At 35.4% G+C, this 22,872-nt stretch overlaps 2 protein-coding genes across 2 annotated transcripts in view; both read left to right on the top strand.

Moving 5' to 3' along the window:
- The window catches only part of LOC103477874 (meprin A subunit beta-like), a 46,844-nt gene extending 26,428 nt beyond the window's left edge, over window positions 1-20,416 (top strand). Inside the window, exons 25-29 of the mRNA XM_081597249.1 lie at window positions 16,706-16,744; window positions 17,002-17,046; window positions 17,656-17,703; window positions 17,943-17,987; window positions 18,905-20,416. Coding sequence (XP_081453375.1) covers window positions 16,706-16,744; window positions 17,002-17,046; window positions 17,656-17,703; window positions 17,943-17,987; window positions 18,905-18,983 — 256 coding nt within the window. The 3' untranslated portion in view covers window positions 18,984-20,416. The remainder of the gene's footprint in view (window positions 1-16,705; window positions 16,745-17,001; window positions 17,047-17,655; window positions 17,704-17,942; window positions 17,988-18,904) is intronic.
- LOC145547608 (meprin A subunit beta-like) lies at window positions 5,002-14,890 on the top strand. Its single transcript, XM_081597305.1, has 12 exons — window positions 5,002-5,007; window positions 5,356-5,368; window positions 5,460-5,483; window positions 5,572-5,597; window positions 5,702-5,786; window positions 6,112-6,229; window positions 6,559-6,737; window positions 9,850-10,074; window positions 10,321-10,482; window positions 13,246-13,476; window positions 13,567-14,016; window positions 14,607-14,890. The coding sequence occupies exons 1-12, from the start codon at window positions 5,002-5,004 to the stop codon at window positions 14,888-14,890; spliced, it is 1,803 nt and encodes a 600-aa protein (XP_081453431.1).
- Window positions 20,417-22,872: the final 2,456 nt, after the last annotated feature.

Genomic DNA, 22,872 nt, shown 5'->3' with positions numbered 1-22,872 from the left:
AGATACAGCAAAAGTAGCCTGCAGAAACTTTATGTGGCCTACAATGACGGCATGAGGCTCCTACTCAGAGTGCCTAGATGGAGCAGTGCTAGCCATATGTTTGTACATAATGATGTTCCCACATGTGCAGCTGTGCTCAGGAATCTCATGTATAGATGTATGTGTAGATTTTCTGTGTCATGCAATAATATAATTGCAATTTTAGTAAATCCTGTTTTTAGTACAGTGAGATTTTTCTCAAGATTGTGGAAACATTGGTGTCATCACTTATTTGTGACTCAGTGTATGTCATGTTTTATTTTATTTTATTTTAATTTTTTTCTCTTATTTTGTTTTTATCTTTTGGTCTGGAATAAAGATTGATTGATTGATTGATTGATTGATTGATTGATTGATTGATTGATTGATATTGCAGCACACCTGAATCCTCCTCTGCTTGCAGTTATGTAATTCAGGTGTGTGGCAAAGAGAAGACACCTAACCCTGGTTTGAGGTCTAAGGTTGGGAACCACTGATTTAGATAACAGAGGTGTGTTTTTAGGCATGTGTCACGTCTCAAAAAACTTTGCACATCTAGACTGAAATGTTTGCCCACATTGTTCCTTACAAAATATCTCAACGTCTATCAGATTCAGTAAAGAGCATCAGCAATATTAAATGTTCCCACAGATTCCAAATTGGACTCAGGCCTGGACTTTGGGCAATTTTAGTACATAAATATGTTTTGAGATGAAACCATTGTGTTGTAGATCTTGTTGTATGTTTAGTGGTATTTTGCTGCCGGAAGGTGAACCTCCTCCCAAGACTGAAGTATTTTCCAACCTCTAGGATGGACCTGTGTGTGGCTGAAGACTTCTTTGATTTCGACCTGTTTTCCTTCTTCATTTGGAAGAAAAACATCCCGACAGACCCCAAGGTTTTGCAGAAGTGGCATGCCTTAATAGGTGATTTATAAATTGTTAGAGTTTATAGACGGGCTCTTGTTTTGCTGAGTATGATGGAAATGTGTGAAAGATGCTCCACAAACTCCACTTTCATTAACACAAAGACAAGTTGTACAAATCTAAGAACACAACAAACAGCAAAGATTCTGCATAGGCACAAATATTGATAAGTGAGGCTCAAACAATGAAATATGGATCAGCTTCAGGTTGGACTGATAGGAAGGGAGACTGACTGACCATGTTACGACTGATCTTTACCAGCATTTTCACAGCTGCGTGACAATGCGGGCAGAGACGCACAACCATGAAATGAGCAACATGCACTTGTCTTTCTGGTCTATTTAGGTTCATCAAGTATGAAACAACAAACAGTCTGTAGGTCTCTGTTTATCTGGGAAAAGGTTCAAATCATTTTATGCAAACAGTGAGAATTTTATGGTCAAAAACGAATAATGAAATCATTTAATGATGTGATAAAACATGTTTTTCTTCATAAATAGCTAAAATAATTGATTGGTCTGAAGAGAGTGAACTTAATGTATTTGATGTGAAACATACAAGATATCAGTTCAATTTGACAGGTATAATTAAACTTAGACTTTTTACTGAACAATCACCTTTTAATAAATTACATATTTAATCAGCAAAAAGTCTGAAATTATTTTTCATGTTTTCTAATTCTGGCAAATTAAATCTAGTAAACTTGTGCTGGTTTCAAAAATCTTTTCTCAAAAAGGGAACGTAAGTGACTTTTGTTGCTACAAAACAAAGCAACAACAAAACAAAAACTTCTGTTCGATTTAAATCCTGTATTGGTCCCAGCAAGTAACGCGAAACATAGCAAACAGGGGTGACAAGCAGCTTCTGATGAACGACTAGATCAGTCTGACAGATATACTGAGTCACAGTCATTACCAAGAATGAGGATATAATGTGAACCTGGCAGGAAAACTGGAAATCAATCATCACTGTGCCATTGACATCACAAACAGCAGTCAGGTGTTGTTTCCTGCATCCATGTGTCAACTGAGTTCATGGGCAAAGAGATACAGTAACTTTATACCGCACTGTCCATAGAGTATGTGTGGAAATATTAGCAACTTGGAGTTTTTTAAAATTTTGTAATGTGATAGCCTTATCCCAAAATGAATTCAACATATTATCCCTGTAGTTGCAGAACAGGAATTCGACGGTGAAGAATCTGAACCCTGGAGGCCTCATCTGAGTTTTCACTGGGGGGTACGATCACTAAACAGGAAGTCCTCATTTATCAAACCACTACATACCTCTTTATAGAGGAATTAACACATAAAATGATGCCTGAGTTTAACTGAGCTTCTGCTAATGCATTTGCTTTACCTGGACTTTCCACAATTTTAACAAGGAAACTAGACAACAGCTCCACTCACGTTGCAAATTGAGCATCTGTCTCAGAAAATAGCTCAGCCACCTCAAAGAGTTATGTTTGTATGTAATGATAATAACAATTCCCTAACAAATGGTGTTGAAAACATTTAGTAAAAGTCGCCTTATACAAATATTTTGTTTTCACACATTTTATTTCTTGTGTTTTTTTAGGATTCTACTTCCGTATGTCACAACATGGACGACAACATCACACGTTTGTGACCAAACCGCAGCCATTCCTACATTACTGGGATAAGTATCAAAGTCAAGACTGGAGTAGATAAAATCCTTGAGCTTCTCAAAGCCTTGTGGAAACCCTTTACACTGCTTTTTCAGTGTGATGCAAAAGTTATCCCATCTCAGTGACAATAACAATAAGTGTACAAAAACTATTAAAAACAAAAAAATATGAAATGGTAATCTCCAAGCTTATCAGGTTTCTCTACTTTTTATGTTATTTGTATTTAAAGATCGCATAGTGGAACAATCCTTGTAGGACTGAAAGTCAGTTTCACAGGTTTTGACAAGTTTGGAAAAGTTAAAATAAGACTGAGTGTCATTTTTCATCCTTGTTAGAGTACACAATGCACAATCACTTTGTTTAGGTTATCAAAATCATATGATTTCTAATTGGCACAGAGATTGGATGAAGAGTGTTTTTAGAGCGTCACACATTAAAAAGAAAAGAATAAGCCGTCAGGATCAGATTTAGCGTTGATGACAGGATAGTCAGTTTCTTACATAATAAGCTGACACAAATCTTTCCTTTCTATCTCTGAACGTCATAGAGCTGCACACTGTGAGCTTTTTAATCAAAGAGTTTTTTTGTATACTTCAGCTGATTATGTTTACATCATTGTATCAGCCCTCGCCATATTAGCTAAAGGTACAGAGTAATATAATTGAAAGATTAAAACAACAATTACAACTATGGTCTTTGTTTGGTGCCTTATGTATCATAAAGGACATATTTGTAGAGCTGTATCTTAACTTATTCAAGGAAACATAGTAGGTCACCGTTGAAACCACGAGTGCAGAAGATTTTGTAGAGGCTCGGAGAATTACTCAGTATGATTCTTGCATAAAACAATAAAACAATATTTGAGTGAAGGATTCCGACCAAATATCAAATATTGCTTTTGCTTAGTGTTTGTTAAATACAACATGATGCCACATTGGAACAGATTCCTGATCATGAATGTGAGTTTATTGTACTAAGTTAAATGTATTAATTAAAGACTGCACCTTTAAACTTAGCATAAAATGAGGAAATGGAAGTAAAGTGTCTGATCACCAATCAAAGCCTTAAAAAGTTTAGTATGAATATAGATCAGACTAGTTTTTGACCAAAACCTGATTGTGTATGTGTTTATGTAGTTAATGGAAAGAATCAGTTTAATTACTGATGCTAAATGACTTTAATCAGTATTGATGTTGTGTAACTGAAATGCCCCGTCATGATGACTAAATGATACAGCATTTACAAAGCAGTGCAGTGATTATGGAGCTCTGCCCACTGTTGAAGCAAACCAGATTTTGTTTAAGGTTTTGGTGTGCACTTAGTGACTTACTGCATCAACTCCAACAAAGATTCTTTTAAATGTGTTCTTTTTTCATAATTGTCAGTGATCTGAGTTGTTATACTTGTGTAATACAGGGACAAAGAGAAACCAAGGAAAGCATAAACAAGACAAAACAAGTTTATTTAAGTGCTGACATTCATATGCAAAAAAGCAACAAAGCATCCAAATAAAAAAAAAAAGTATGAGATGTAAAAAACATAGTATACAATAAACATCAGTTTAAAACAATTGTCTTTACAAAAGCTGTTTTAAGTCCTGATTTAAATGAACCAATAGTTTATGTACATGTCATGTTTTTGGGGGTTTACAGAGCTAAAGAACACGGAACTAAGCGCTGATGGTAAATGCAGACCTGTAACCTGTTTGCTTTGTTTTCAAAATAACCACATTTCCTTGTGTGAGGTAATACAATAACCTTAACAGTTGCACCTAATCAGTCTGTTCAATTCTAAAAATATTGCACAATTAAAGGTGTGAGACCACAAAGATTTACAGTTTTAAATCAAACTGCCTGAATTGTACAATTGCACATCTCTTTGTGACATCTTCACATAAAAAGAAAATGAGGAAGAGACCCACTGTCTCTTATAAAATGAGGAAGAGATCAACTATCAAAGACACATCTAGATTTTTATCAGTGAAAAGAGGCAATGACCTTCATATCTGACATACCTCAAACAAGAAATGCAAGGAATCACTGATTGTCTAAAAATGATCCTACTTGTTTGTCTTGAAAACCCTCATCCGTTTGTTTAGGTTCTTAGTCAGAGTGAAGACGGAGGTTAGAGTGGTTGGCTCCTTCAGGTCAGGTACAAGACGGGTGACTTTAAATTCAAATGAACTGAACTAAATCCATAGACTTTGTTGGTTGAATTATTTTTGACATTTATTTCACTTGATATTTATTCAATAAATCTCATATTTAACTTTCATTCCAGGACCAATCATGAGACTGAAAAGCTACTTTTTTCTTATGGTGAACTTGGCAGTTTCATCAGCACTTTCCCTCCCTACGGTAAGTATTTTATTTTTTTTTAGCTGTTGTGTTATAAAGTATTGAGTGAAAAATGTTTGTAACCTTTTCACATTATGTAAAAAGAAAAAAGAAAATATATATAAATCCTTATTACATTATAAAACCAAATCCCAAGAAGAAAAGAATTTATAGCAAAATCTGGACTTATTTCATGTGACTGAGGTCAAACTTTTGTGTTCACAGCCAAACAGACTTTAAAAATAAACTGGAAGAAGAGTTAAAAGGAAATAAACAATATTTAAAAAAATCTAAGTAAGAAGTGGGAACAATTTACATCCTCCAAATATGTAAACCTCTTGTGTTTGAAGGAAGAATGCTTTCTTTTTACCATTATTTTATGTCGTATTGTTTTTATGTTCATCTTTGTTCCATTGTTTTAATTCAGGTGGAGGTAGTTGGTAAGTTATAGACGTTTATTTTATATCTTCATACATTTAGTATTTTGTGTGACCTAATGTGAACTTACAAAGACTATTGTGTGATTTGTAGATGTCAGTGAACACAACACAAAGGGTAAAGTTACATTTCAATGTTTTTGTAAGAAGATTTTTGAGAAATTGATTTATTTTTTAAACCTATTAACTTTATGCCCTCATCTTAGATTTAACACTTGATGATATTCGTGAGGTAAGTTTGGTGCCACAAGCCAACTGATCAGGGTTCAGTTAAAAGTTCCTTTCTGTGTGTATGTTTTGTCTTATGTGGCTGTGTCTCATGCACAACTTGTTTAGCCTCCAAACATTCAAAGGAGCAGCATTCTACCTGGAAACACTCAGTGGACATCCCCTGTTCCCTACGTCTTGGATGAAGGCCTGGGTATTTTTCTTTCTTTCATAAAAGAAATGAATTTAAACCAAATTTTGGGTTGTGGTATTTTAGTGGATGTGTGATTCAAGGAAGTTCTTGTAGCGTAAACGTTCACTGTTGAAAACTGGATCTGCAACTCAGCAAATATCAATAGAAGAGAGTGATTTGTGCAATAGAAAACAGCAAAGGCAAATGATTCTAATTAAAATATTTTTGTGTTTTTGTTTTTTCTAATGAATATTATTGTGATGTGATTCTAATAACAATAAGCAAAAGAAATGTTGTGTCATTTGTTCTCTATTTCACTGCTTTGAAATTGACTTTGAACTGAAAGACTTGAGAGCTAAAGGAGTCATCATGAGAGCCTTTGACCAGTTCAGAGTGAAGTCATGCATCGATTTCAAACCCCGGGACTCTGAAGATTATTACATCAACATCAAAAAGCTGGATGGGTAAGTTCCCTGTTTTCTTTTTTTCTTAAAAAGATTGAAAAACCTTAATCACGCAGCTGATTTATGTGAATGCGACCTCTCTAAGACCCGCCTCCTGGTTCTGATTGGTTGTTCTGGTTAGCAGTGGGTGAGGGCAGAGGAGCTTGATTTTTTTTCATATCATAGTCTCATGTCATGGTGACAGTGTGACATGGTCTTTTTGTGTTGAATTATTAGTGTATAAACAACGTATAATGTGATTATCACAATGTAAATCACTTTCACAGTACATGTAGTGGTGCTTATTTGAAAGATTTTGATGTATCTTACTGGTGTTTTTTCTGTTCTAGATGTTGGTCATATGTTGGTCGAGTATTCGCCAACGGACAGGACCTCTCTATTGGTGCAGGCTGTGATACCATTGCCATTGTTGAACATGAGATCCTTCATGCGCTTGGCTTCTACCATGAACAGTCTAGATATGACAGAGATGATTATGTACGGATTGTATTCGCCAACATCCTGTCAGGTAGAACTGATATTATAAGATTCATTATATGAAAAAAAACAGTTTAATTATAGCTTTCTTTTTTATTATTTTCAAAATGTAATAGGTACAAAGTACATCAACCAGTTAGTGATACTGAACCAAAAGTTCATTTTCCAGGAACTGATTATTTTTTTATTTTTAGTAATAATTTCTGTCATTATAATATCAAAAACATACAATTTCACTATGAAGTGATTTGTGTTTACAATAATATATATTTGACCATGTATGTAGAAATTATTATTTTATGAATAAAAAGAGAAAAAAAAGAAAAGTTCTTGGGTGCCCCCTGGTGGCTATGGTAAGTATTGCACGCTTCGCCGGTAACATGAGCTGCCCTGCAATGAGCAGTGCGCATCCAGACGTCCAAAGCTCCGGTCAGAAGTTATGTAAGCAAAATAATGTCTCAAAAATTAACTTATCCTTCAGGGAGGGAGAAAAGTACGGAGCCCCTCAGGGGACATGGAGAATAAAAAAGAAAGAAATCCCGACTTACTTTCTCAAGATCCCGACTTATTTTCTCAAGATCCCGACTTAATTTTTTTGAGTTCCCGAGAAATTAAGTCAAGATCCCAACTTAGCTTCTCGGGATTTTCTTCAACACCAAGCGCACGTCTTCTTTTCTCACACGAGGTCCATACTTTCTGCATTTAACGTACATCCAACGGTAACCGTGAAGCTGTCCACAGGACTGCAGCTGGTTATTGATGAATTCAACCAAAACTGCCAAGTCGGAATAGGACTTGCGCCGAATGAGTTTATTTTTCTCCATGTCCCCTTAGGGGCTCCGTAGAAAAGAAAGAGGAAGAATAGAAAAAGCCAAGATAAAGGTTTGTTTTAATGTGGCTTGGTAATGTAATGTTATGTAAAGATTAGTAAAGCTGCTAATAGAAAATTAGCGTGGTAGCGACCTGGAACGGTCCAGTTCAACATCAAACAAACATTTATGCTGGGACAGGCGCGGAGCTATGGGGGGGTAGAGGGGGGGGGCTAGAGGGGGGTGGCTGCCCCCCCCCCCCCCCCCCCCCCCCCGGCCCAGGCCTGGATGGGTGCCCATGGGGGCCCAGGTCTGGAGGTGCCAGGGAGGGAGGAATGGTTTCAAGTCGCTTTAATGTCTGATTAGAGATGGAGAAAGTGCGTCCTCGCCTGTTCAGAAAGGTGTATGTAATGTTAAAGTTACTGTTCCTCAATGGAATATATAGTAGTCAATCCCAGTGACTGTTTGTTTCACGGTTTAGCCAATGTGCTTCCTGGGTAAAAATGAAACGAGAGACGCGCGCACTTAGAAGTTGATGTAAAATAATGTGCTGGGGTGAATATTGTTAACTGTAAACGTTCAGACCTGACCTGGTGGGTCGATCTGTCAGTCAAACCTCTCACTGCAGAGCAGAAGAGGACAGAGGCTTATTTTTAAACTTTTGGTGACAAAAATAAGATTAGGGGATAAGATGGGCTTCACATGTAAGTATCAGCAGATTACGATTCCCCCAAAATTAAGGAAATCGGTGGCCAGAAATCAACTGGTTGATAAATCAGTTGGCCAATAAATGTATCCTATATTATACATGTATATAACGTAAACAGCACTGCCAGAAATGCAATAAGTTTGTAGCAGGTGTGTGAATGATCTAACGATCAGACTGCTGATTGCAGCCAGTCCACGTTGTTAGCAAAACTAGAGGGCCCCAAAATCTAATTTATCTCAGGGCCCCATGGAGGATTGGGCCGGCCCTGGTTGCAGCTGTCATTCATGTATCAGAACACAGTACGATTGATATGTTTTTTAAATAAATTCCATAATATGAAAAAACATAATTTGCAAAAAGTAGCTATTTGACAAATACTTCTTTTTACCCCACAAAACAAAGAGTTTCCTGTAAGAGCAAGTTGTCTTGTAAAGAGAGCAGATGATCAGAAAAGCTTTGGAAATAAGTACAATTAGTCAATCTATGCATATGTAAATATGTGTAAAATGTTTTACTCAAAATACAAAGATTTTGTGTCATGTAAGAGTATAAATGTCTATATTTCAAATCCTGAACATTATTTTTCAAGGCTGAAAAGATATCATCTCTATAGATTTTGTATTTGTTTTTAATGACATCACAGCTCAGCAATTGATGCCCAACATAGAGTCATTCCCATCAAAGGGCGTTGTAATCTAGAATATTGGAATAAAAGTGACACTTTATTAGACGGGGTGTGCATAAGACTTATATTACTTGTTCATAAACATGACTTAATACCGGTCATGAAGATGATGGAGTCTTCATGAATGTTTATGACTGTTGTCCTGATGTATCATTCAATAATAACACTTTTAAAGTTGCATTAAAACGTGTATTACAAGACCATAAAAATTGTCAGCATTGCATTAAAAGTGTCATTAGTTACCAAGTAATTCAAAGTTGGTGCTTTTAATGGAGTTTTAATACAAGTTTAAATGCAACTTTGCATTAAAAGTGTCATTATTTATCAAATGACATTTCAGAACAACAGTCATAAACATTCATGAAGACTCCTTCATCTTCATGACAGGTATTAAGTCATGTTTATGAACAAGTAATATAAGTCCTATGCACACCCCGTCTAATAAAGTGTTACAGAATAAACGCTAACTTGAATAAAAGACTCTTGGCATAAATAATAATAATAAATTAAATTTATTCTTAAGACCTGAAAAACAAAATTCACTGAAGAAATCCCCCTCAGTGAATTTATCACCTAGATGTCTATGCATTCTTTTCAGACATGTCCTCAGATTTTATTTTATTTACTTTGCTCTATATTTCCAATATTTCTATGATAGTTGTAGGTTTAGACATTTATAAGTGTTTAAAAGCAATATGAAAAGATTACTGACCTCTTTTGGACATTATGACCAGTGTCCTTGAACGTGCTGAAAAAGGCATGTATTATTAAACATTTCTCATTGCATTGCTTTTTTTTATTCACTCTATTGTGTTTGCAGTTCAAAAACTGGATCTTGCCAGCTATGTTCAGCTCTTCACAGTGGTTAAGGAGTTATGCTGAGTAAAATTTTTCTTACTCTTACTATGTTTTTAAGTGCAGTATGTTTTGTGTCACCCAGGTACAGAGTATAATTTCAACAAAGTTGAAAGTGCTGTAAGCACCACCCATGGAGTCCCGTATGACTACATGTCAGTGATGCACTACGGCAAGGACGCATTCAACAATGGCAATGGCAATCGCACAACAATTATTACCATAGACCCTAAATACCAAGATGTGATTGGTCAAAGGCTGGACATGAGTCCTAGTGATGCTCTGGAGCTGAACCTCCTCTACAACTGCAGTGAGTCCATTCAGATTGTTGAGATTACCAAAATTGGTGTATTTATAATCTGTCACATACATCTGAAAGTATTAATTTTATCATCAGAGTTAAAGTTTTCCATATGTTGTTTATTGTAGCTTTCAGCTGATTATTTCTTTTACAGTTCAAAGTAAAACAGTAACAACTGCCATGATGAAAAGTGTAAAGAGTACTTTGTCAAAATCAAAACCTAACACATACATGCAAACCCTTTCACTGTTTCAGACACAACTATTGTCTCCAAATTTTACTGTGGCTTTTCTAATGGATCGATGTGTCAGATGAGCCACTGTTCAGAGGGTGGGAGTGGATGGGAAGTGGTTACCCAAGCTCCAGGGGGTCCAAGCTCTGACCACACCACTCTACCAAGTGGAAGTGAAGATTATGGTAAGTTTTGGAATTAACTTTATATTCCGATGCATAATAATGAAAACAAATTCAGTATAAATTCAGGTAATATAAATGTAATCTCTTATCAATGGTCGTAGACTGAGTAAAAATATCAAACTTTTTGTGATATTTTTATCAAAAAAAGTGTAAAAATAAAACTGCTACTAATGTCCCAGTAAAAAGTAGCATACGGAACATGGCCTCCTTTTGAGCAATATGATTGAAAATAACATGCCCAAAATGAATTGAATGTATCTCAAGAACTACAGAGTTTATTTTAATTGTTTTGGTATCAAAATAAAGGCAAGAACCTAGAGAACATGTTACAGCTCTAAAAACCACCCTGCCTGTTACTGAGGAAAGTGAATTAATATGATAAACAGCAGAAATTAAGAAAAAAATCAATTTCCGCCTAAAAAAACCACTTCAATCTATGAATGTTCCTTTCAAAACATGCAGTGAAAGCCAAAAAAAAGTAGTAACAACAGTACACAATCTGACCTTTTACTGTGCCAAGTTTCATGAAAAAAAAGTCAATCATATGAGTTTTAGAGAGGTGCTACTAGATAAAAATCTAGGCGGACCTTCCAAATTAGCCATTTTGGCACAATTTGTGCCATTTGAACTTTCTTAGTTTTTATTTCTGTAGGGTCTGTTTTAATCATTTATTCTTTTCATATAATAAATTATTATTTATCATAAATAAGTAATTACATCTAATAATTGTTTTTGGGGGTTCTTTTGAAAAATCCACATTGCATTCATTCATAAAAAGAGAAAAAAATAGACAAATTGTAATAGACTGAAAATGGAACAGATTAACTCACAATAACACTTCAAATAGAATTATACAACAATGAAAATGCAAATAGCAATGAAAACTAAGTTGTCAAAATGATATGATCAAAGGAAAAACTAATATATCTCATAATTACATTACAATAGCTGCGCTCTCTGCGTAAAACCTCCCAATTCCCCATTCATTTTTTCAAAACTACGCGGGGCAGTTTCTCGGGAACCCATTGGTCAATTTTGACGATTGACATGTCGTTCGAACCGTCAGAGCCAATAGAATCTGAGGGCGTTGACATTAATACGGAAACTAAAGTCATTCACCAATTACAGCGAAAAAAAGGCATGTGACGTAAATTGACCAAATTTGACCCGGCATAATGTGAATGCACGTAAAACACGGAAATGCCTCTGTGCCGAACCAAAAACCATGTGAGATGTACTCAGGGAAAAGGGATTATCGGACCAAGTAGAAATACTTACTCTAATATGGATTATGACCATGAAACGGCAAAGGTAGGACTGGATTTTTGATTTTAGCTTCGTGAAATGAGTTATTTCTGTTTTTCTTCTTTAGCTGCTGGTTCATTGAGTTTTGCACGTAGCGTGGTGACTCTAGTATTGTTAAAAACCTCAGAGCTTCGGCTTTACTCTGATTAATAGTTTTTGTACATCGGGCCTCCTTGGTCTTTTACTATTGCGTTTTTTACCGGGTGTGCCTCGTTAGCCTCGTTAGCGTCTAATTGCGTTTCTTTTTATCAATCTGCTTAGTGTTCAATCCGGGTGTTGTTGAGGAAGAAAATATCGATCCTATCATTTAGAAGAGCTTTTTCCCTTTACGTGGATATGCAATATGCCTATATTGATAAATGTATAGCATGTGTTTTTAATTGATCTTGTTGCGGCAAGCGCCGAGGACCCAAATTTGGGTCCTCTAGCGACGGAGACGTTAATACAAACATGCTGCACAAAACAAATCAAATAAGACATTAGAATTCATATAGACATGATGAGACATCTTGCTTTCTTTCTTTACATTCAGACTGATGTAAATTGTTTGTTTTTTTATCTGCAGTAACATGTATGGTAAGATAAACACAATGACAGTAGCTTTACATAATAAAAACATAAACTGACATGAATCAAGCTCAAATAGTGCATTGATGATATTCAATAAAACAAATCAACAGATTAATAAACATTTAGAACATTAATTTAAATAAAGACAAATCTTAGAAATGAGTTATAATTAATTGTGCAACAATTTTTCATTTAAATATATAGCAAATGTCATTTACCATGCCTGTATTGGGATTTATAGTCAGTAAAATGTAGACATTCCATCAAACTTCAGAAATCTGTTCCTGGTCCATATTTTTCTGATGTCTATGTTGCTTCACATATCAGACATCAAATGTATTTGACAAAACAATTTTTTTGGTTACTATGATTTTATACTGTTATGGATTGTATTGCATATGAGCAAATTCTACATGTGAGTCATGTATAATGGACTTTGCAATGTTTAGTGTGGACTCAAAGGAAAAATAGTCTGTACCATAGCAGAGACTAATGGCAATCCTGAGATAAACAAATAAGCAAAAACCTTTAAAATGACTTGAATACATTCTTCAAAATGCATGATAGATTCACTTTAATTTATTTCACCACAAAGCTCAGTTTTCCTATTGGTATAAATTGTAATAATATTGATTTAAGATGATAAAATCTGTTACTGAAGTTGTGCAAATGCCTTAAATTGTCTGTAAGCTACATGCAAATAAAATGGAGAATACACCAGAAAACTTTATTTTGGACATTTTTACTGGTCAACAAACAGAGTACTTCATTGGTTATAACATGCATAAGTAACTTCTACCTTTTTATGCAAATGCATGGAGTAGTATATGATTATATTTTAGATGAGGGAAATCAATCAGAAACATTATCTTGAACAACATTTTGCAGGTCAACAAACAGGGTACTTCATGCATGCAAGCACAGCATCAGGTCAAGAAGGAGATTCAGCACGACTGGAAACGGAGGTAGTGAAGCCGACCAGGGCATGTAATGTCCAGTGTCTGCAGTTCTACTATTTCCACAGCGGAAATGAGGCAGATGAACTTAATATCTGGATCAGAGAGTTTGAAAACGATCAGGACACCACAGGAACTCTCCGCCTTATGGGACAAATTTCTGGTAAAGCTTATAAAAAACTAGAACTTTTCACTTTTGTATGATGTAATATTAAAATTGTGTAGCATAGTAAATTAAAACATCTCACTCCAGGTTCACCAACATCTCACTGGAAGATCCACCATGTTTCCTTGAATGCCAACAAGGACTTCCAGGTGGTGTTTGAGGTCCAGAAAGGAGCAGGAATCTCTACAGGAGGTTTCTCAATTGATGACATCAATCTCTCAGAGACAGAGTGTCCACATGTTGTCTGGCAGATTGATGACTTTGAGAATCTTTTAAACACAAGTAGCTCTGGAACCCAAATGTACAGCCTAAGACAATACTCCAAAGACGGCTATGCATACCGTGTAGCTGTTATTCTTTATAAACCATATGTTTTAATGGGTGTGCAGCTCTTGTCTGGTAAGAATGATGACCAGCTGCAATTTCCTTGTCTGCAAAGACATATGATTTTCCAGTTGCTGGATCAAACCCCGAACAAGCAACTGCAAATGTCCAAGCAATCTACTTTAGTTTCTGATATAACTCAAGTAGCATCTGGTAAGTTTATCATATAGTGTTGATATTTTGAAGAAAAGTTGTTGGTAAAATGAACAAACCAAAAAAAACAAATGTGTTTTCTCATGTAACAGGTACCTCTATCTGGGACAATCCTAGGGAGACTGGAGTTGCATTGTTTTTGACAATGAAGAATTAGTCTATGGTGGTAGGGTTCTCTGGGGGGTCAATCCTTTTACAACGTTACAAGAATTGCAATCCAGAGAGTTTCTCAAGGGAGGAAGCGCCATTTTCATGTTCAACTTTGAAGGTGGGTTTAATATTCTGATCATAATCATATATTGTTAATGTTGCAAGAACTTGTTTTCGCTGCAGCATTCTTGGAAAGCAATGTTGTAGAGAAAAAGGATCAAAGAAACATCAGTCTTGGAAATATCATCTCATATTTTTACACACAGAGAACATAAGGGAAATATTTACTTTAGATGTGAAAACAATACAGTATTAATACTGTAGGTTTAGGTTTTAGGCACTTTAATAAAACATTGTCACAGGAACGTTGCCATGTTGTTCACACTGCAATGCATTCTGGATAAATGACGTTTAATGGTCCAACTGCCTGAATCCTCCAGCCAAAACAGTGATGAGTAACGTTATTAAGCCTTTTCAATTTGAACCGAAGCGTTTTGAAACCGATCAGAATGTAGAAATTACAACAGGTGATGAAGGTGAGGAGGACCAAACAGAGGATGAGGAGAGAGTTGGCCGGAGGAACTGGTGTTTTGCTGCTGATGCTTTTGGCTTCATAAATGAAACGATGAACGACATGTACCCGGTCCGACTGTGTGATCCAGTAAGTAGCGATAAGCGGATGAGGCCTCATAGGGTGTTTGGCACATTTCCCAAACTGTGTTGACACTGGATTGCTGTGTTGCTGGATTCAAAAGGTCATTGCAGGTAAATACATGTTCAACTTATTGTGGATCCTTTCAAAAGAAGGTGAAAGGACAGTGTAAAGTTTCTAATCAAGAGCATTACTTCAATTGTCCAGAGTTGATTAACGTTTACATGTTAACTTCAAAATGCAACATTTTGCTTTTTCCATCTGCAGAATTTGTCTTTTGTCATCCACAAGGTGGGAAGAATTAGCTGGAAAGTTTTAATTATTCTAGGAATCATTAGGAATAATTGGTGCAGCCCTTATGAGGAAGTTCCTCAGACATTGTATTTCTTTTTTCTAACTGACATTTTTGTCGTTTGATAGATCTCAACCCACTAATCAATGGAACAACTCTACCATGTCCTCAGTTAAGACCAGTGAGCATAACAAATCCTCCACAAAATCTGAATAAAAGTCAATGCTCTGCAAGGTAAACCTTTTTACAAATGATAATTTAATACTGACAAATTTGCATTCCCTCACAAAGCTCTAAAAGAAAAAGTTTTAGAACTACAATCAGATTTTAGAGTTTTTGTTGAATAGTCCTCTGACTTTTACAGAGTATCTCCAAGCATCAGTCCACCTTCTACAAGCCCAGAAAACAGGTATTGATTATCCTTTATTTTTTCTAATGTACATAAACTGTAAAAATGATGTATTCTCTTTTTCTGTTATTTGTGGTGTATATGCTGTTACATGCTAATTCAGTCTGTTTATCTATTATAATACTGATTCACAACAGAATCATGTCAGAATCATGTCATGTTAAGGCTATTTACAAAAAGTAGATATCACCTTCTTCTCTTATTCATTGTTTTGATGGCTTTTATAGAATCTTTTCTACCATCAGTCAAACTCCTAGTATCTCACATTTATTGATATATTTTGTTCAAACACGAAGTATTGCAGTCCTTTATTTAGATATTCAAACAATGTTGATCTTTATGATTTGATGAACACACAATAATAGTACGAACCGAATGCACAGCTTACCAGTTGGGGATGGGCGATATAGACACAAAGTTTTATCATGATATTTTCTGGTACTATTGTGATAACGATAAAAGTGAACATAATAACTTTTATTATTTCTTTTCACATAAAGAAGAACAGTTGCATTAAATCATATTTTCAAATTTATTTATATATAATCATACTCTCATTTAACAAACAATAGAGAAAATACTAAAACTCAATACGGACAGTTTTGGGGGGGTTTAACTTCATAAATCAGAATTTTTAAAGAAAATAATAAATAAAAATTTTTATCATGATACGAAATTTGTCATAATGAACGATATGATAAATGATCACCCCTTTTGTCAATGCACAGTTCCTCTTCTCCACCACAAAATGTTTTCTGTTTGGATCATTTTTAGAGATGCTACAGCTGAAACCAGATATTTACCTAAATTGCAGAAAAAGGCAAATATTTCTTTCTTTTTTCACTGACTTTGCCTGTTTTAGGTCAGTTACATTAAGACTTCATTGTGTGAATTTATAAAATATTTGCTTTTTGCAAATTTGTTAAAACTGTCACTATGTTCTGACAATATAAAATGGAAGAAGACTTCAGAATATTTCAATGGGGTAGTAATGTTAGTGTATGTAAAGTTTTGAATATGAAGAAATTGACACAAGAATGTTCCACAGGGTTCTCTCACTCATTACTTGGGAAAGTTATTATTTAGAAAAAAAAACAATAATTTGGCTAATTCAGACATCTTAAGACCTATGTAAGATATTTAACATCAGTCAAATATTTATTTTTGTTTGGTTACTATTTTACAGGGTTTCCTCTACCGTCCATCCACCCTTAACTACAGAAAGGTATTGTAACATTTAACGAGAGTTGTTTGCATATCTTTGTAAAGTTATATAGGAATATATGCAGGGCATAAAGGAAATAAATACAGCATTGCTACTATTACAAGACGTTATCAACAGTAACAAGGTGATACAGCAACATTTTGATTGAATGTAAACCTAAAAATTCATATTCACACACGATGATCCATGTTGTAGCTGTAAGTATTTTTGCTATGCTGCAAAAATCTCATTGTTCTTTGATGCTTTGGCTTTTGCAGAAACTCCACCATCGCTCCACCACCCGGTCCTACAACAGATCACAGGTATTCCCACGTTCAATGAACACCTCATTTTTCAAAGCCATTTAGGTGACATTGGATCAGAACAGGGACGTGTTCAACTGCACTTATAATGAAGATTTTTCTCATACCAACCAAACTGCTAACAACTATGTAGACTTGGTACTAAAAAGAGACCCAGACTTTCTCCAGAATATCCCTGCTAACCTGATACATTTTAATTAATGCTAAGCATGGAGGCATTGTTTTGAGTTGTTGCCCTAAAATACATCCACATTATCTAGTTGAAGGTTTTGGGTTTCAACATATCAGAATATCTGAAGATTTTCCATATTGTCCAAAAGCATAGCAGTCTTAGTGTAAGTAAACTTTTAAATTATAATAAAATGTTCTTAAAGGTTCTTTCTTTCTTGGTAAATAGAAACTGCAAGTAGTTGTTTTACTTCTGACTGATCTAGAAATAATTTCAATGAGACAATTACATTATCAGTGCTTTGTAAGGAATTAAGGTATTTTTTTCGGATTTATACTTAAACTTTGATTCAAATTTTAACTACTATCCATCTGCAGTATTTTACTACAGATAATAGGCTGCAAAAATGATGTTGTACGATGATGCTTTGACTTTTGCAGAATCCCAACCACCATCATTCCACCTGCTCCTGGAACAACAGATGACAGGTATTCCTAAATTAACTTAACTTCTTATCATGGGTTGTTTAATATTATTTCATTGCTCTGTAAAGCAGGTTTTATTGCTTTCATTTCTGGTGGTAAATAGAATATTCCCATGCCTTCACCTACCATTAATCCTCCTCTTAAAAGATATGACAAATGTCACCCATTTAATATTTGTCATAGAGGAAAGTCCAAGTTAAAAAAAATTACACTGTGCAATACTACCTTTTTGATTTTTGTGGAATCTTCCCCACCAACACTCCTCCACCTGCTACGACAGATGACAGGTATTCCTAGACTTAGTGGTTTTCTTGTTTGAGAAATCCTTTTATTACTGGTTTTATATCAGCTGTCATAAAATTATAACATTTTATCCTAGATAGTGAGGCTCATTATAAAATTCTAGCTAATTGAGTGCAGACAGAATTTGCAGAAAAGTTTGTTTTTGGTTGCTCAGTTCTTTTTTAAAAACATATTTATCAGTGTTGACCATAGTCTTTTACAAAGAGAGTTGTTTCTGGATCAGTGATGCTAGATGTCAAATATTGAAGTACAACACATGTTTCTGAGACATGCTCTAGTTTTACATTATGAGTAAACATAGATACCCTCCATCTCCTTAATTTGACATACAAATATGTTAGGCAGTTTTACTAAAAAATAGAAATAAGTCACATTTCTACAGACATTTTAAAAGTATTAGCAATATCAACATCTATTTTAACTTTAACTCCTCATGAACCACATGTCAAATGAAATTTCTACATTTAACCTTTAATACTAATCAGGTTTCTTTTTCACTTTCATGGCTTCTTCCAACGGAGCCTTTTCTGAATTTTTCTGCAGACATTGTGTTATTAGTTTCTAAGTTTCTACGACATGTTTGTAGCCAGGACAGGTCCTTCAGAGGTCATAGCAAACATGTATGACCTCCACAGGTCATGCATGTTTGATGGTCTTATTATATAAAACCTAATCAGCTCTTTTTGATATGCATGTAAAATGTTACTTGTGGCAAAAAGCAAACGCCCTGAATATTCTGTCGCCATGATAAATCAGGTCAGTTGCTAAGTTTCAGGACTTATTTATGCTCCTAATTTGATGACTGAATCATATCAATGACCTTATTACCTAATCTATTAAACTTAATACAGGATGACTGATTGATGTATATTCTCAGAGTGTTTTTCTTTTTCTCTCGTAGCATTTTTTGCCTCAGTCCTGGTATGGTGGCCTCTCCCATCCTCACTCTCCTGCTGGCGTTGGTCCTTCTGCTGTCATGATGCACGCCTCTCAGATAAATCTTCTGTCTCTGCATAGGCAGGAAAATAGTTAGAAATGTCTCCCAGCTATGCATATATTTTATAATGACAGTGTAAGTTGATATCTTATCCTAAAAATGTGAGTTCATTGTGCAAAAGCAAACTGGCAAGACATGCATTGCTTTAAGAAGTCAGCGTATAGTGCCTGAACTTGTGGCTCATATTCAACAATATTTGGTGATGGTAGTTTATTTTTGGTCAGTGTGCATCAGTAGATTATTGTATGGTACTGCTAAAGCCTGATTGAAGCAAAGTTTTGTTTTTGCAACAATTGATACACTTTGTTGCAAGTGCTTGAATTTCTGAATCAAACTCATAATATTCTGTTTGAAGATTATTCTGTTTTGCAGATATTTAACCATATGCTAATATATTTAAACATATGTGCTAGGTGACTTAATGGCAAATAACAGTTTTAGTCAGATATGTATGATCTATTGCTTTGCAAAAGGTTTGAGACAATAAATAGGAATATATATAATGAATAGAAATTCACCATAACTTGAAATGTCTTACATTTTTGTCATGCAAATGTGAGATTTTACTGTTTCACTACCCATAATAAAATCTAATAAATTGGTCAACAGGAACAAAAATAGGTCAAATTTATTCATATTTATAATGCACAGTGGATTGAACGTTTATAATAAGTAGAACTTTCTTCAAGATTTACATGCATGTAACTCTACACTAAACAAGTCTAGTGCTTGCAGTAGAAATGACTCGTGGTCTTTAGCCAAAGACGAAAGAGAAACCCTATAACTGCTAAAAATACATTTTTATGTGCCTTTCGGGAAGAAGGAAGTTGCACTCAGAGTCTTCTTGAGAGGTTTTCGTGTTTCCTTTAGTGTTTTTTGGTGCAGTGCCACCTCAAGAAAACAGGTTTGAAACAGGTTTTTCAAAGGGTTTGCTTTGTTTGATACAAAGTGGCGTGAAAACAAACCCTACCAGCTGAAAATGTCACATTTGTTGTAATTTTTCTCTCCAGTCGAACCGAGTCTACCATCAGGTGTGAAAACACACTAAGATTTGGAATTATAAATTATTTAATTCACATTGTGAAAAAGTCTGGTGTCGTCTGTTTAAGAAGTGTGACGGTGCCACCACACCACGTCTCTGTGGGTATTCTTTTGCTGATGTGCTGTTGATTTTGTAGCAAACCTACCATTGGAAATTATGGCCTAAAAGTTCCAGTTTGATTTCATGAGACGATAACAATTACTCCCACAAGATTGTACAGGTTTTTGGCAGGCTTGGATGTTGAATCTGAATAAAATAATCTTGTGAAAGCCTGATTGAATCCTGTCCACACAGACAAAAATAACATCTACTGAATACCAACTTGAAGGCAATGAATTCTTATGTAATCACTTATTTTAGGGTAAAAATGATTAAATGTTCATCATTTTGTACAAATCCACTTTCAAATTGACATGAAAAGGACTTTTGTCAAAAAAGTCTAATTTTGTTTATGATTGATTTGTAAGAGCAATAAAAGAGGGAAATATTCAAAGGAGATGTGTACGTTTTATAGGCACTGTATGCCAATACAGAACCAGCTCAGAATAAACTGCTTCAGCTATAAGGCTGTTGTTGTCATGTTGTTCTGTAATTTCAGAACCCACATGCAAAACAACTCTCAGGAAAATCAGATATAGGATTTACTTACAGAATGAACAAAGGAATGATTCAACAAAGGGATCCATGGAGTATCTGATGTGGAATCGAGTGGGTGGCGGACAGCGATCTGGAGGAAGATTAGACAGATGAGGACCCAGAGGGGAGAAATTGACTCTTAATGGACTAGTCCTACTTGTGGGGAGCTGAGCCAGTTTCAGGATTAGGTGGCGGCAAGATAGAAGACTAGCAGGTGTCCTTCTTTGAAGGGGGAATAGAAAAAGGAGCATCTTACGCATGGAGTATCCAGGTGGTGCTTAAAACCCCAGACTTCAAGGCCATGGGTAATTGGGCTGAGATCTGATGACCACAAAGGAGAGACAAGAACAGGTATGAATGCTAACTGGCTGAGTCACTCCTAGGAATATCTGAGCTAAACGTGACCATGATGGTGAAACACTCTGGCGGCGAGGCGCCGGGGAACCACTCCTCTTATGCATCCCCTGATGATCCACAGGTGTGCCAAAACACACCTGTGAGGAAGACCACACCTGGCGAGCTCTGAAGACCACCTATAGAGGAATAGATGGATTGCTGGTGAAGCAGCAGATCCTGACAGGCATGACAAGCAGAATAGACTGAAACCCAATTTTAGTGGTTGAAACATTTTGTTTCCCTTCCCATTAAATCTAATGGTTTCTAATATACTGTGTTCTTTCTGCTGTTGATAAAAACATATTCTAAATCAAATTTCAGTTAAAGCTGTTGTGGCTCTAACTAGTTCAACTGGACCCTTCTTGGAAGTTTGCCTACTGAACATTCTTGGAAATTGCGGTTGATTGCAACATTGGTTTGCATGTTCTGTGAGGATTTATAGTCTCAAGTTCACGTAAGAAATTCCAACTATGCTTGTTTCGTGCGAGTGGAGGGAACAAGAAACAAAAGCAAGAGACAAAAGAGTTACACATTTGTTTCTCAGCTTATCCAAAGTTGAATATCACAGGTTTAAAAATATAACGTTTGCATATAAGTCTGGCTACCATGTAATTTTCAGTCATACTGTGGTGGGTCAGACTGCAATCATCCCCCTTTGTTTTTCACATGATGATTAGTATCACCAGTTAATCACATGCAGAGGACTGGCCAAAAAGTTGTGGACCTGATCAGGTTCCCCTTCAGGTGAACCTGTTTGACCTGTCTTGACAGGTCAAGCTGAAGGGAATGTACCAGGAAGTAGTTAGTGTCTCATCACTCCTTTCATTTCATGACTTTTGACTTCAATGGTTGTCCCAAACAGCAAATCAGAAAACACTGAAGATAAAGTCCCCTGGCCTGTCACAATAAAGTTATTATTATTATTATTATTATTATTATTATTATTATTATTGTGATCTTGCTAGATACTTACTCTCTAAATTAACCTAAGTATCAGTCCTCACACTAATGTAATACAAACTTAGACTGTAAAATTATTGATGTTGCTGTTTATAATGTAAATCAATTCTGATGAGCAATCAATAGCTAGTTCTAAAAGAGCTTTAACTAATTTTAGAAGCTTTAATGCAGCGTTTTGTTTAAATTTTACTTTCTACATGAGTATTTTGAAGTAGTATAAACTGCTCTGTAAGTATCATTGATTAAGAATTTTAGATATTATTTATCTATTAATAGCTATTAATTAGCTGCTAATGTACAAACCAAGCTTCATATCCGGGGAAAGAGAATCTAGGAGACTTTGAGGGTGGCATTGGTCCCAGATATAATTTTAGTATATTAGGAACTGCTAATGTGCTGTGATTTTTGCATTCAATTATCTCTCAGATGTACAACAAAAGGTCCACAAAAAGGAGAAAACATCCGGTGACTCCTAGGTGTTGGTCAAAAATGTCTTGCTGATGTCAGAAGAAATGGGCTTAAGCAGCTAGAAAAATAGCAAAGGTATCTAGAAGACACATAGATCCTTGATGGACTACAGGAGTAACTTGACAATTTTCTGAAACCGTATTCTGTGTTGTTTTATGACACAACCCCTTATATTTGTCAAATAATTACAATTAATCAGTGCAAAATATATTTTACATCTTTTCTTCATGGTAAACAATAAACATTTTCTATGTTAAGTGACTCTGTCAGCACCTTTTCATAACCCAACAGGAAACAATGTGTGAGAGCTGCAAAAGAAGAAGGCCTGACTACAACTATAAGATCAACCTCAAACCAAAGCATTTCAGTA

Source organism: Poecilia reticulata, chromosome 16 (assembly GCF_904066995.2).
Source record: "Poecilia reticulata chromosome 16, P_reticulata-male-v2, whole genome shotgun sequence".
NCBI lineage: Eukaryota > Metazoa > Chordata > Actinopteri > Cyprinodontiformes > Poeciliidae > Poecilia > Poecilia reticulata.
Note: the sequence above shows the minus strand (reverse complement) of the source record. Positions and strands in the feature narration are given on the sequence as shown.